The sequence below is a fragment of the Macrosteles quadrilineatus genome, unplaced genomic scaffold (assembly GCF_028750875.1).
Source record: "Macrosteles quadrilineatus isolate MER2022 unplaced genomic scaffold, UCM_ALF_1.0 Scaffold_1__1_contigs__length_201487025, whole genome shotgun sequence".
Lineage (NCBI taxonomy): Eukaryota > Metazoa > Arthropoda > Insecta > Hemiptera > Cicadellidae > Macrosteles > Macrosteles quadrilineatus.
In genome coordinates this window covers 145,493,868-145,507,053 of record NW_026542594.1, presented here as the reverse complement: position 1 = coordinate 145,507,053, position 13,186 = coordinate 145,493,868, and the positions used below count along the sequence as shown (strand labels likewise).

At 40.4% G+C, this 13,186-nt stretch overlaps 1 protein-coding gene across 2 annotated transcripts in view; it reads left to right on the top strand.

Annotated features, from left to right (window-relative positions):
- Positions 1–13,186, top strand: part of LOC128986567 (serine/threonine-protein phosphatase 2A regulatory subunit B'' subunit gamma-like) — a 31,242-nt gene continuing 18,056 nt past the window's right edge. Inside the window, exons 1-2 of one of the 2 annotated variants that reach the window (XM_054407002.1) lie at positions 1–206; positions 8,707–8,837. In XM_054407002.1, coding sequence (XP_054262977.1) covers positions 152–206; positions 8,707–8,837 — 186 coding nt within the window. In that variant the 5' untranslated portion in view covers positions 1–151. The remainder of the gene's footprint in view (positions 207–8,706; positions 8,838–13,186) is intronic. The other variant, XM_054407010.1, reaches the window with a different exon arrangement.

Sequence of the window (13,186 nt, the reverse complement as noted above, 5' to 3'; positions counted from 1 at the left end):
CAAGACTCTGTGACTGTGATTCTGTAACTTTAACTGTGGGTTTGTTTTGTTGTTCTTGTTGTAACAAAGGTTAAAGATTTAACTCAGCAAATTAATGGTGTATTCCACGGATAAACACGCCAGAGTTTGTTATTTTGCAATATAGCCTATAATGATGAGTAATCTAAAAGATATTCTAAAATTACATTTGCAAGCAAATAACTCAAGTAAGTACATGTTCCATGTAAATTGTAAAAATCTATGTGAGCACGAAACACGTGAGTTGCCAACCCATTTTAGGTCTTAATAATTTATTAGGCAGAGGATACACGTCCGGCGGACGTGGATTAGGCGTCAGGCAGTTACTGTGGTACTTGAGTATTAAACGGAGGCCACCATTACGAAACGCGCCGCGGCACTTATAGAGGGTTAAATTGTTATAGATGTTGTAGTAGAACTATTCTAGTATTGTTGTGGGTAGAGCGTTATCAGATGAGTCATGTGTCTACTCGCAGAATCCCCTCCAAGTAGGCCAAGGTCAGGGTCGTTGACCGGAGCGCGCGCCATTACCTGTCATCGCCTGTCACTGTGTCTGGTCAGTGTACTGAGTGATTTATTGCCGTGCGCTACTACTGCTATGTGTGTTTCAATAATGAGTGACGTGATTTTGTTGTGGGATTTACCTCGAAATGAAGAGGATAGTGTAAGTTTCTTTCAAGAAAGGCATCTTTTGCCTTCAGTGAAATTGTGTGTTAACGACCACGATATGAAGTTGTATTTCGGTAAGGAATATCCATTCTGGCAGTGCAATGTACATTCGTGTCGTAAAAAGGTGTCTCTTAGGGTTGATACTTGGTTCGGACATAGCAGATTAGCGTTCACGACAATTGTTCGTTTTATTTACTTTTGGGCCGAGGAACTAACATCACTAAAATTCTGTGAGAAGCAGTTAGGCATGGCCGGTAAAACAGTCGTCGACTGGAACAGTTATATGAGGGAGGTTTGTGTATTCAGTGTTGGAAACAAGAATAGTGGAAAAATTGGTGGCGAAGGTAAAATTGGAAAGTGGAGGAATAAAAGGCAGCGAGGAACTGCGCGTCATAATTTGGATAGCTATTTGGCAGAATACATGTGGCGATCAGATGTGACTGCTAGCGGCGGCGACTCTTTCAACTCCATCCTGACCGACATTGCTGCGTTCTGGGTTGCACAACGTCAGAACCAGGCGTCGGATTAATTCTAAACTTCACCTGTTAATCTATTAAAGTGTGTTCTTTCCAAGTATGTAGTTATTTTTGGTATCCGAAATATTTCTGTAGGTTAGGTGGCCTCCGTTTAATACTCAAGTACGGTTACTGTCATAACCTAACTAACCAAACTTGCTGATAATGAAAAAATCGAATGAAGGTTAAATTCTGTTCATAAAATAAAATTTTCATTGCCTCTAATTCTAACAAAAGATGTACAGTTAAGAAGAAATGGCATTCTAAGCAAAATCTTTGACTAAAAGTTAGTGTCACCGATGGGATACGATCTAGGTACCTCTTGTACATCAGCCGAGTAACTTACTATATCCACTAACTTACACTACAAAAACTTATGGCTGTACATCGTATCGTTGTGATAATGGTGTTCCGGACCCCCACAACCCGATGACGTCACTGGTAGACCAAATTTAAGTATTATGGTTTGGTAAAAATTAGGTTGCCAAAACAGATATGCCGTTACCAACCTACAGGCCTAGCTGATTTAGGCCTATGCACATTAATATCACAACAGCAAGCGTAATGTTGATAAATCGTCCAAAAGCAGAGTTTTAAGTACTAATAAGTTAATTTAAGTTAGTACTTTAATATTTTGGACGGTTAAAGATTTTTGGAAATCGTAGGCCTAATTCATTTTAATATGCACTTGAGGTTTGCAAAGATGCAAAGTTACTATATAAAGCCTACAGCACATAGGTAGGTACTGTAGCTTATATTAGATAATGGTAGGCCTAAGTTTGTTTTGGCTATAAGTCAAGGGCTATAAGTCAAGGCAACATACCTGTGCCACCAACATCCTCCGAGGAGTTCCTGCAGCAAGCAAGGGTTTCCAGCTCTCCCTTCATCTGGGAATGTGTTACCAGTGAAAGTGTTTTAAGTGTTGTCACAAAAATGAAAGCTTCCAAAAGCAAAGATGTGTATGGCCTCTCAACTAATATCATTAAGCATATTATTAGTGCTATCATGCTCATAACACCAGAGCTAGGCAGAATCTTGATGTACCCCGGGCAAGACTGAACAGAACGCTCAACTCTTTCCCCACATCTGCCATTGATCTTTACATCTGTTGATAAAATAGTTACACATAAGCCTTTTAAAAACATAATTTAACCTTTACGGCCTTTATAAAATAGATGTTGTTATAAATGTAAAAAAATAATAGTACCGCACCCTGTTGGTAAACCTTGTAACTTACCCCGTGCGGTACCGGGTTAGAATAGCACCGCAGCCTTCTCGGGCTTGTCGTAAGAGGCGACTAAAAGGGTGACCGACGAACTCACTGGGAGTCCCTGGGAGTGCCCGTGTTGTGTTGCAGGGGTTGATGTGTGCTCTGCACTGGCTGTCCTGGATGGTCATCAGAGACAAGTAGCCGCGTTTCGTCAAGTGCCCGTTCGATGGAATATTAAAAAATTGGACGTGGCAAAATTCAATGAAGCCATCTTACGAAGAACACCGGTGGTTCCCCCCGCAACTAGCGTGGCTCATGCAGAGGTGTTAGTTACATCCATGATGGGACTAATCGTCTCCGCTTGCGATGAGTCTATGCCTCGCGGAAGATCCCGGTGCAATAAGCGACCTGTGTACTGGTGGACTGCCGAGATTGCGGAATTGCGTCGGTCAGCATTGAGAGCCAGAAGACTTGCTACCAGGGCCAGAGAACCTGTAGACAGACGTCGTAAGTCAGATGCTTACAGAGTGGCTAGGAGGTCTCTTCGTCGAGCCATCAACCGGAGTAAACGTAGTTGCTGGGAGACATTAAGGGACGATATCGATTCCAATCCGTGGGGCTTGGGTTACAAACTGGTAACCAAGAAACTTGGCACCCGCTCTCCACCTTCCGTCATGGATGGGGCCACTATGGAGAGGATAGTCGAGTCCCTTTTCCCGGCTCACACGTTGCGCCCATGCGGGATTTCGGAAGGGTGGATGACGTACCACTTTTCAGTCTTGGAGAGGTGGAGGCGGCCGTCCTATCCCTGAAGAACAATAAGGCTCCTGGACCCGATGGGGTACCCGGCGAAGTTCTCAAAAAGGTTTTGACTATTAACCCCTTGATCCTTTTGCGCATGTACAATGCCTGCCTAGTCGAAGGAGTTTTCCCTTCGTGCTGGAAAACAGCTAGGCTTGTGCTTGTTGGGAAGGGGAAGGGAGACCCAGACCTGCCATCCTCTTACAGACCTCTGTGTATGTTGGATACGGCTGGAAAAGTCCTCGAGAAGTTGATACGTTCCCGACTGAATTCAGCCGTGGTCGCTGCGGGGGACCTGTCCCCTCGGCAGTATGGATTCAGGATGGGGCGATCTACGGTTGACGCTGTTGAAGAGGTGAAGCAAGCCGTGATGAGAGCTGAGGATTTTAACCACTACTGTCGAAGGGTTGTGCTGCTCGTCACTCTCGATGTGCGAAACGCATTTAATTCGGCGAGGTGGTGCGATATGCTGGATGCTCTGGAGAACACCTTCCACGTCCCGGCATACCTTATGCGTATCATAGAGGATTATCTCCGGTTCCGCCTCCTCTTGTATGACACTACAGAGGGCCCACGGACGATGAGTGTCACTTCCGGTGCTGCCCAAGGTTCCATACTCGGACCGGACCTCTGGAATGTCGCGTATGACAGCCTCCTGAGGTCTGAAATGCCTGAGGAAACTGTTTTGGTTGGGTACGCGGACGACGTTGCAGTTTTGATAGCTGCACGTAGCGTTGAGCTGGCTCAGCTAAAGCTGAACCGAGTTATGCGTACTATAAACGCATGGATGACAGACCACGGTCTCTCGCTTGCTTTGAGCAAAACTGAGATCGTGATATTAACAAAAAAACGGATTGACACCATCGTGCCGTTGAGGGTAGGGGCCGTTGAAGTCCAGACCGTTCGTTCTGCCAAGTACCTTGGGATTATGGTGGACAGCAAGCTTAGCTGGCGGGATCAGATTTTCCGTACGGCGGACAAGGCCACTAGGGTGGTCTCCTCTCTTAGCCGGTTGATGGCCAATGTCGGAGGGCCTCGGTCCAGCCGTAGAAGGCTGTTAATGTCTTCTGTCCAGTCCGTACTCTTGTACGGTGCTGAGGTGTGGGCAGACGCTCTAAATAAGGAGGTATATAGGATGCGGCTTGCGCGAGTGCAGCGTCAGGCAGCACTAAGAGTTGCATCCGCCTACCGAACAGTGTCCGAACCCGCCGTCCTGGTGGTTGCTGGAGTCATCCCCGTCAAACTTTTGGCGGCGGAGAGAAAAGCAATTTATCAGCGCCGTGGGGAGGACCAGGCACGAACAGAGGAACGCACCCGCACCTACCAGCTGTGGCAAGAGAGCTGGGAACAGGAGACTCGGGGACGCTGGACCAGGCGACTGATAAAGCAAGTCCAACCTTGGGTTAATCGGCGGTGCGGAGAGGTGGACTTCTACCTCACCCAATTTCTGACGGGTCACGGCTTTTTCCGGTCGTACCTGTTCAGGATGGGCAAAGCCGTGTCACCCGATTGCATATACTGCCCAGGCATTCCCGATGACGTGGAACATACCTTTTTCCACTGCCAGCGTTGGGAAAGGCCCCGCCTGGAGGCTCAACAGTTAGTAGGACTGCTGTCGGTGGACACGGTCATACCGATGATGACGGAGGGTGAGGACAATTGGACCTGTGTGTCACATTACATCCAGGGTATTCTCTGCGCCAAGAAGCTCGACCTTGACCGGGATGCGGTGTAGGTCATAAAGTATCCAAATGCCATAAACGGTGAGAGCCCTGAGGGCTTAGGTAACATGTTGGCCTGACTTGAAGTAATGTGACAAACAATTCCAGGTCTGTGTCCAACAGAGTAGAGGGGGTTTTTTAGTGAGTAGTCTGCGATAGATTCAGGAGTCTCACACTACAGGCTGGCTACCTGTGTGCGTAAAAGCATTTTCCCTCCTCTCCCTTAAAAAAAAAAAAAAAAAAAACCTTGTAATTTTTTAATGCTATTCAATATCATAGAACCAACTTGTGTAGTTGAAACAGCTGACAAAATTCTTTTACTCCTTTTAAATATGATTACTCATAAGGTTAACATGGGAAACTCCAGAGCCACTGGGGCGGAGCCCGATAGGACTTTTGAGATAAGAATGCGTCTACATGTTAATCGGGAATGTGAGCTATCATCATACCAAATTTCAGCCCAATCCGACCAGTATTTTTCGCGTTTACTTGTCACAAACGTACATCCATACATCCATACATCCAAACTTTCGCATTTATAATATTATAGTAGGAAGTAGGATATGAATTTGAACGGATGGTGTTTTTGACCTCTAGGGACCTCAAAACGAAAAAAAAAATCGGTCCCGGGTCCAGGTCTTACCATGAGTACTACGGTACTGTCCGCTAGAGTAAAGAAGTCCCTTGAGCCAGAGCGATACGCAGCTATGTTTGGAGGGTATCGCGCACTATTTGCAGGCGCTAAGCATCTGGGCGCCTCGCCTCGATGTCTGTCTGTAAACAACTGTTGTAAACATAATTACTCATATCTTTGTTTTAGTAAGTGGATTATCATCATATGGTCACGTCATTTGATTCATTACAGTCTCGTGTGTTCGCGTAGTGAGTTCTGTTTTGTTTTGGGCAGTCCTTGTAGCTATGGATTTAAGAAAACGTGGTGCTACTATATATAGTGGAGAAAGGGATTTAATTAGACGGGTGATCGAGTGTTGTGACAACGAATGTAAAGACAAAAATTTGTTAGTGCCGATGAAAAAGGCAACAGAACGTGCCGCAAACTATTGTAAAGTGCCAGAAAAAACTATTAAACGAATTAGAAAAGCCGGCAAACAAACTCCGGATGAAAAACTCTGTACACCTGGGAAAAACGCAAGAAGGCTGACCACCATAAAATACAAATAGATAGCTTTGATAGGCGTAATTGTAGATGTAATACACGATTTTTACAAGAACAAAAAAAATTCCCTACATGTAAAAAAACTATTACCTGTTTTGAGAGAAAGAATTAATTTTAAATGGAGCGAATGGGTACTTCGGCGTCTCTTAAAAGATATGGGGTTCAAGTGGAAGAAATTTGGTCCATAAAAAAATGTTTGATTGAAAGGCCTGACATCATTAATTGGAGGTTTAAGTATTTGCGAGAGATAAGAAAGCTAAGGGAACAAAAAAGGAAACTTTTCTATCTAGACGAAACTTGGATAGACAGTAATTTAACATTCCAGAAAATTTGGCAAATACGTCAATGGCGTGTTACCTGATATGAACGCGTCAAACCGCGTGATTTGTCGTAGACATTGGGTCAAACGAAGGGATTTTGCTTGTTTTCTTGATTTTTTGCTTAGGTTTATGGTAATAGGATTAATAACTTTAATAATAAGTTGTTTATTGCGATGAATGCTATTGAAACTGCTGTACTCGTGTACTTATAATAATAATGTACCGGTAATATGAATTTACCATAAGTATATTCATGGATCAACTAATTATTTGGGATTAATGATTTCAAACTCGGATTTAAAAAGGATTTTATTGTATTGCATTTTATTGGTATTGTTACATTTAACTAAACAAAAATCATAAAGTAGAAAGGTTATTAATTTGCCTTAGTAACACTAGAAAATGGGTTTCCTTCAATTGTATGACTATGCAAAAAAATATTATGACATGGTTTTATAAAAATCATACAGATATTAAATTAAACTAGCAGAGCATCCTGAAAACGGCTCTACAGTAATTGTCGTGCGAAACGTTCAAGCGTAACGCCTTCAAACTACGAATAGGCCGGAGCTCAGGGGACTTCTTTACTCTCGCGGACAGTAATAGCTTATTCCCTATATGGGAAATTCGCTAAAAAGAGTTATCAAGGCTAGCTAGGTCCAGTTTCCAACCATCAAAAAGATCTTAACTTTTATGAGGACCGAACTGGCAACCTTTTGATTGCCAGACGAGCAGTTTAACCTCTCTGCTACCCAGAGGCAACACAGCCACAGAAGTAATGCTTAATGTCTTACACAATGCACTATTCTATTTTGTGTTCCTGGACCCTCTTGACTCTAGATAGGAGTAGGCCTACTTAGATAACTTCAAACCGTTTTTGGGCTGTACATAGGGTATGATTCAAAAGTAATGAGCCTGGTTTTTTTCCTGACGTAAAGATACCATGCATACAATATCACGCACACCGCAGCTCGCTTTAATTTAAATTTAAGTATTATGACTGGGACGGTGGCGTCGTCCTGTAATCCAGCTACTAGGAGGTCACGAATTGTGGATATTTATAGAAATGCACTGTGGATGCGTTACTCCCTGGTGTGGATTAACATCCGCACTAGTGAGTACTACGACTATCTGCAGTAATATCCTGATAATTAGACCAATTCGTTAATACCAAGGCAAAAATGTGTACTATAAACTGTCGGTCTTTTAGTTGCCATTAGCTGTATCGACTATTAGTTAACAGCTGTGTCTAAGGAATATTTTGGCCATCGTCACTAACAAGACTACAAGATTGCGCCACTCATTCTACACTAATCTCCATTCATACTTGGCTTAAATTCCTACTTTGTATGGTCGCCATTTCAATGAAAAATAAAGAATTTAAGTATTAAAAGTATTGCCTCCAAGCTCTCAGACTGGTAGGAGCAACCATAACATGAACCTCTGTCTGTTGATTTGTGACAAGGCGAAACGGAGAATTCTCTAGAACATTAAGGATCAAATTTCGTATCCAGTCTGGCAATACTCCTTCAGAAACATTTGCCTCGCTTTACTAGGCCTTTGGAGATTAGTGTCTTGATTTCCAAATCAAAAAAGTGGCTCAAGGTTTTTACAGGAGGGCCGAGAAGATCTCAGCGATGGGCCCTGGTCTGGACGCCTGCTAACAGCCCAAATGGATGAAAATGTGCAGTGTGTGTGCACGAGTTTTCAAACAAAGACCGTCAGTTAAGTTAAATATGTTAGAAACCACAGAGAAACACATTATTACCAAGGATCTGCGCATTTGGAAAGTGCATGCAAAGCTTGTCCTAGGCTCTTGACTGTCCAGCAGAAAAAAATGCGAGTACTCAGATCTCAAGAACTGCTTCAAATGTGCTATGAAGATCCTGAATTTCTTCCTTCAGTCCGGACGTGTTTACCCCTGACTTTTTTATTTTTATAAAAACAGCGCTGAAAGGACGTCAGTTCGACTCCATTTAGGAAATACAAACTGCTGTCAAAATGGTCATTCCAGCCATCCGAGAAAAGGCCAACACGGACCCTTTCAAGAAATCGACGCAGGAGGGTCCTATTTTGAAGATTTTAATCCCATGTAATGATCAGATCAGCTAATAACAGTTCTCAAAAAAGGCTCATTACTTTTGAGTCCCACCTTGTATCTGTACCACGAATTGATTGTCAACCACGTTTATGTTTGAATCGAAATAAAATTCTGGGTCAATTAATTTATCATTGAAGTATAATGATATAAGTTACTGTACACATATATGCTTAGATTCCAGTGTCCATAAAAGTGAAAGAAAATCAGAAGAAGAATATTTTTTGGAGTTTTACAATCAATTGAATCCAAAGAAAAATGTTGTTGATGATCAGTCTTATTCAGCAATTCCAAGATTCTATTATAAGGTGAGAATACTGCTAAGGTAAGATAATGTATCCACATTCTCTTTAGATACATATATTGATTTAACTGGACTACTGCTGGAAATTACTCTGCAAACTCAATATGCCTATAATCAACTTCAGTATAACAAATTCCTTAATAAGTTACAGCCAATTTTTTTTCATGTATGTTAGGCTAGAAAATTTTGATAAGAATCAATGCAGTGGTGTAACAGAATTTTTTTCGGTCCCTTTCAAACTTATTTTTGGGCACCCCTAACATGAGTTCATTTTTAGACCACCGATAAAACATTATCAAACTCAAGACATTATTCGGTTCAAGACTGTAGGTACTTTTCTGGGGCTTACCTGACTGTTCAGGTTGTGAGAAATCACAGGTACCAGTCAAAAATCTTTTAAATTTTTTTATCTCTCCTCTCTTCCCATGACCCATAGTTTGAGAACCGCTATTATGAGGACTCTCTTTACCTACACAGTCTCTCCTACTAAGCCAACTTCAATCCATTTGAAAAAAACAAAAAAAGCAATCAACAGTGAATGCTTAAAACCAAACTGTAAACACTACTACCTCAGCTCCACTAATTAGATTAATAGTTTTCGCACAAAGTAAGGCCAGCCGTACACTGATGCAGCATTTCACCTGAAGCAAGTATTGTGAGGAAAAATGGTCTTGAAACATTTGAGCAGCCGCCCCTTGAATAATGGATCCGATACAGCACGATGTTTGATGTTTCAAGGAGCAAAACGTTCTGCGCATGCCCCAAATCCCTTCTTACCAGTAAAGATTAGTGGCTCTCAAAATTCTATTGACCTTTTGTTGTTTAACCCTCCGAGTGTCCCTTGTTTTGGCCTTAATGTCTGCCTATTTTTTGCTCATTTGCAAGGTTTTATTAAAACGAATCTGAGAAGAATGAAAACAATGTTAATGATACTGTTCTATATACCATTTTATTCGGAAAATCATGGGCTTCAATATTATACATAAAACATAAGGAACATTTGTTTCAAAAAAATTTTGTAGGTAAAAAAAATATATTTTGGAAAATTTTCAAAAAAAAATAAGTTTGCGCTCAATGAAATTGTATAAATTATAGGCCTATAAATATTTTAAAATAGCCACTTTGTTGTAAATTTTATGAGGATTACAAATATATAATAATATAAGGAAGTAGATTTTTGCAAATAAATAAGTTATGGGCAAAAAACAGATTTCGGTACATAGCGTTTAGCTAAGAATGCATAGCCTAACCATAGCTAGGAATCTGCTGATAATTTACATCAATATCATACCTACTTCTTCAGGATCATCAACCAGCCCTTCAAAATCACTTAAATCTTCTTATAATGCACCACGTATATCACTACTTTTGATTTTTAACACTAAAACAATGATAAACGTAATAAAACACATCAGTCATCGGTGCGAGGTTAACCAAGCTGTTTACAAATACGCACGTCAGCTGTCTGCTACAATATTTTCGGAACTAAAATGAAAAGCGCTTAGAGACAGACCTCCGGAGAAAGCTCTGAATCTGCAAAATAAAACGATACCTAACTCGATCCAGTTCAATCCGATTTTGTCAGTCATAGAGCCTTCGCCGTAAACAGTGTTTGTGAGTCGATGCATCGACACAAAACACTCGGAGGGTTAAAAAATATTTTTTCTTTGAAAACTAAATTTTAAAGTTTCATTAAAACTTAATAATTATATTTTGAATTTCCATTGAACAATATTGTTGTTTAATTTTTCTTGCTAGATGCTACTACAGTAGACCCCCTCTTAACCGACCTCGTATTAACCGATAATCGGATTATCCGCCTTTGATCGTAAAATAATACAGTTTGTTTTAACCGACCTTGCTTTGAGAGCAGCTTGGTTTAACCGCCGCTTTCTAGGAAACTCGGCATTTCCGCTCCCACGCTGGGCGATGAGAACTGAACCATATACGCTTATCTCCACAGGATATGACTAACAATAAGTTATTTTGTGATGATCACAAAAAATATAGCATAGCCTATTGTCAGTTTGTCATCATCGTTCGTAACTCGAGCACATATTCTGATCTGATTTGTTATCTGTGCGGCAAATTTATAACATCATAAAGTGCGTTACGATTTTAAGAACTGATTATCTTATCGCTGGAGTAAACAAACAACACAACTTGTAGGGAAGGCAGGGAAGGGGTGTTAACAACTCCAAGGTCAAGATAGTTTTTGTGCCTCGAGCCTCCAGTGAGAGGCTATAAATAAACGTCCTGTCTTGTAACAAAATGGTTGCTTGTATCTTTAATGACGACAAAAGGTTCTTTACTGTATTACGATGTATTTGGAAAGCATCAATTAATACATTACAGTAGTAAAGTTATTAAAATAGGAATTTTATTGACTCTTGCCTAGTAGTATAATATATTCACTGAAAGTATGCCTATTTGACTTAACCGTGTTTTGGGTTTATTTGTGACATTTCTATCAATATGAAAAAGGAGATAAGAGTAGTTTATTTTATAAATAATGCGAGTATGACTTCAAAATAATGATTATATAATTCCAAATGAATAGCACTTTATTATGTTATGATTTTAGGGATTGCCCGTTTTATCCGACATTTTGAATCATCCGACCTAGGTCCGGTCCCATTAGGGTCGGTTAAGAGGGGGTCTACTGTATTGTGATAGTCACAGCATATGCAAAGTAGTAAATAATTAAGAAATAACCAAGGTTACTCAGTTCATCATTTATAACATTTACATCATTATCTTATAACAATTTCCAACGATACTACTTAGGCCTCGTTCACACGTATCGACTTTCCGCCATGCGCTGTGCATTCCTGAACCGCACCGTGGACCACCCGACTTGCGCCATGAACAACACGACTTGCGCCGTGCGTAGATGACTTATTGCCACATTTCTTCATTCTGTAAAAATGGTTAACCAAACAAGTATGCTCTTTTTATACTTGCTACATCGTCTAAGCAAAAGGAGGTGTAATAGGCTAAAGTGGGTACACCCTATAAACATGCAAAGGCCAGTAACAGGAGCATTCGTTCCTTCTTTTCAGTTCTTTTCTTTTCTAAGAAAGAACAAAAGTTAATTTTATAATTATTTTTTCGAATGTCAGTTGCTTCATTCGATAAACTGTTAGTAAAAGTACAAGGAGGCTTAATTAAAGAAACAGAACACTAAGATGAGAGATGCCGTGCTGTGGAGAGACTTAGCGTTACTCTCAGGTTTTGGGCTAAAAGGTGTATTTTATTTATCATACAAATTATGTAAGCTGACTTCATTTCCAAATAAATCTGGTTAATCTTTACAAACGAGCTTTGTGGCCCATCTTAAGGCATGACTTCACTGTTAAAAAACTAATGTTTTATAGTAAATAATACTATGAACCTGTGAACTGTTCACATAAGTTATTTTTACAAATTTTTTACAAAAGTGGAAGATTCCGCCTTTTATGATGGATGTACTACACCTCTCGAATCCAGGAAGACACTGAAATAAACAATGTCTGCGCATGCGCTAGACCGAGTCAGGATGGCCCTGCGTCGACCTGTGTAAACGCATCCATAATAGACCACAGCATACACGGCGCACGGCAGAAAGTCGATACGTGTGAACGAGGTCTTACAGTATTTAAAAACCTTCCAATAGAATACAGTAGTATAACAATTATTAGACAATAATTGTAAAACTTCCCTGGATATTTTTTAATTTTTGAGAGGGAAGACTTAATGTCTATCAGATTGATTTTGTGAACCCAATGTTTTCTTTCTATTCAATCCAGGATTTACAAAAATACCCCGCGGCAGCAAACCTGCTGACTAAGCGAATTTCCATTTGCCTGAATTGATTTTCAGTTAAATGTATTTAATTAACATTAGGTTCTATGAGTTCCTAGGCTTGCTGCTACATGGATGGTAAATACCCCCGCCGCAGCAATCCTGCAGACTAAGCGAATTTCCATTTGCCTGATTGGATTTAAACTAAAATGTCTCCTTACAAATATCACATTTATTCCCTATTCAAACAGAATTAGTTTAATGAGTACTTAGGTTTGCTGCAACAGGGAGGGTAAACAAGATTTTTTAATGTAAAATGTTAAAAAGTACTGTGGTTTGGTAAGAAATTAATGTATTTTCCAAATTTGATCAAAATATGTTCATAAACAAGCAAACTACAACAGTTGACTTATTCTCCATAAGAATAACATAAGAATTTTAAAATTACAATTTTTTTAAATTTTCTCCGTAACAATGAGGCGCATAATAACGCTTCAATATACTAAATTATTTGTTTTTTAAGCTCTACAAAATGGTTTAAAAAGAAGTTGTGAAATTTTGTGTTTTTAG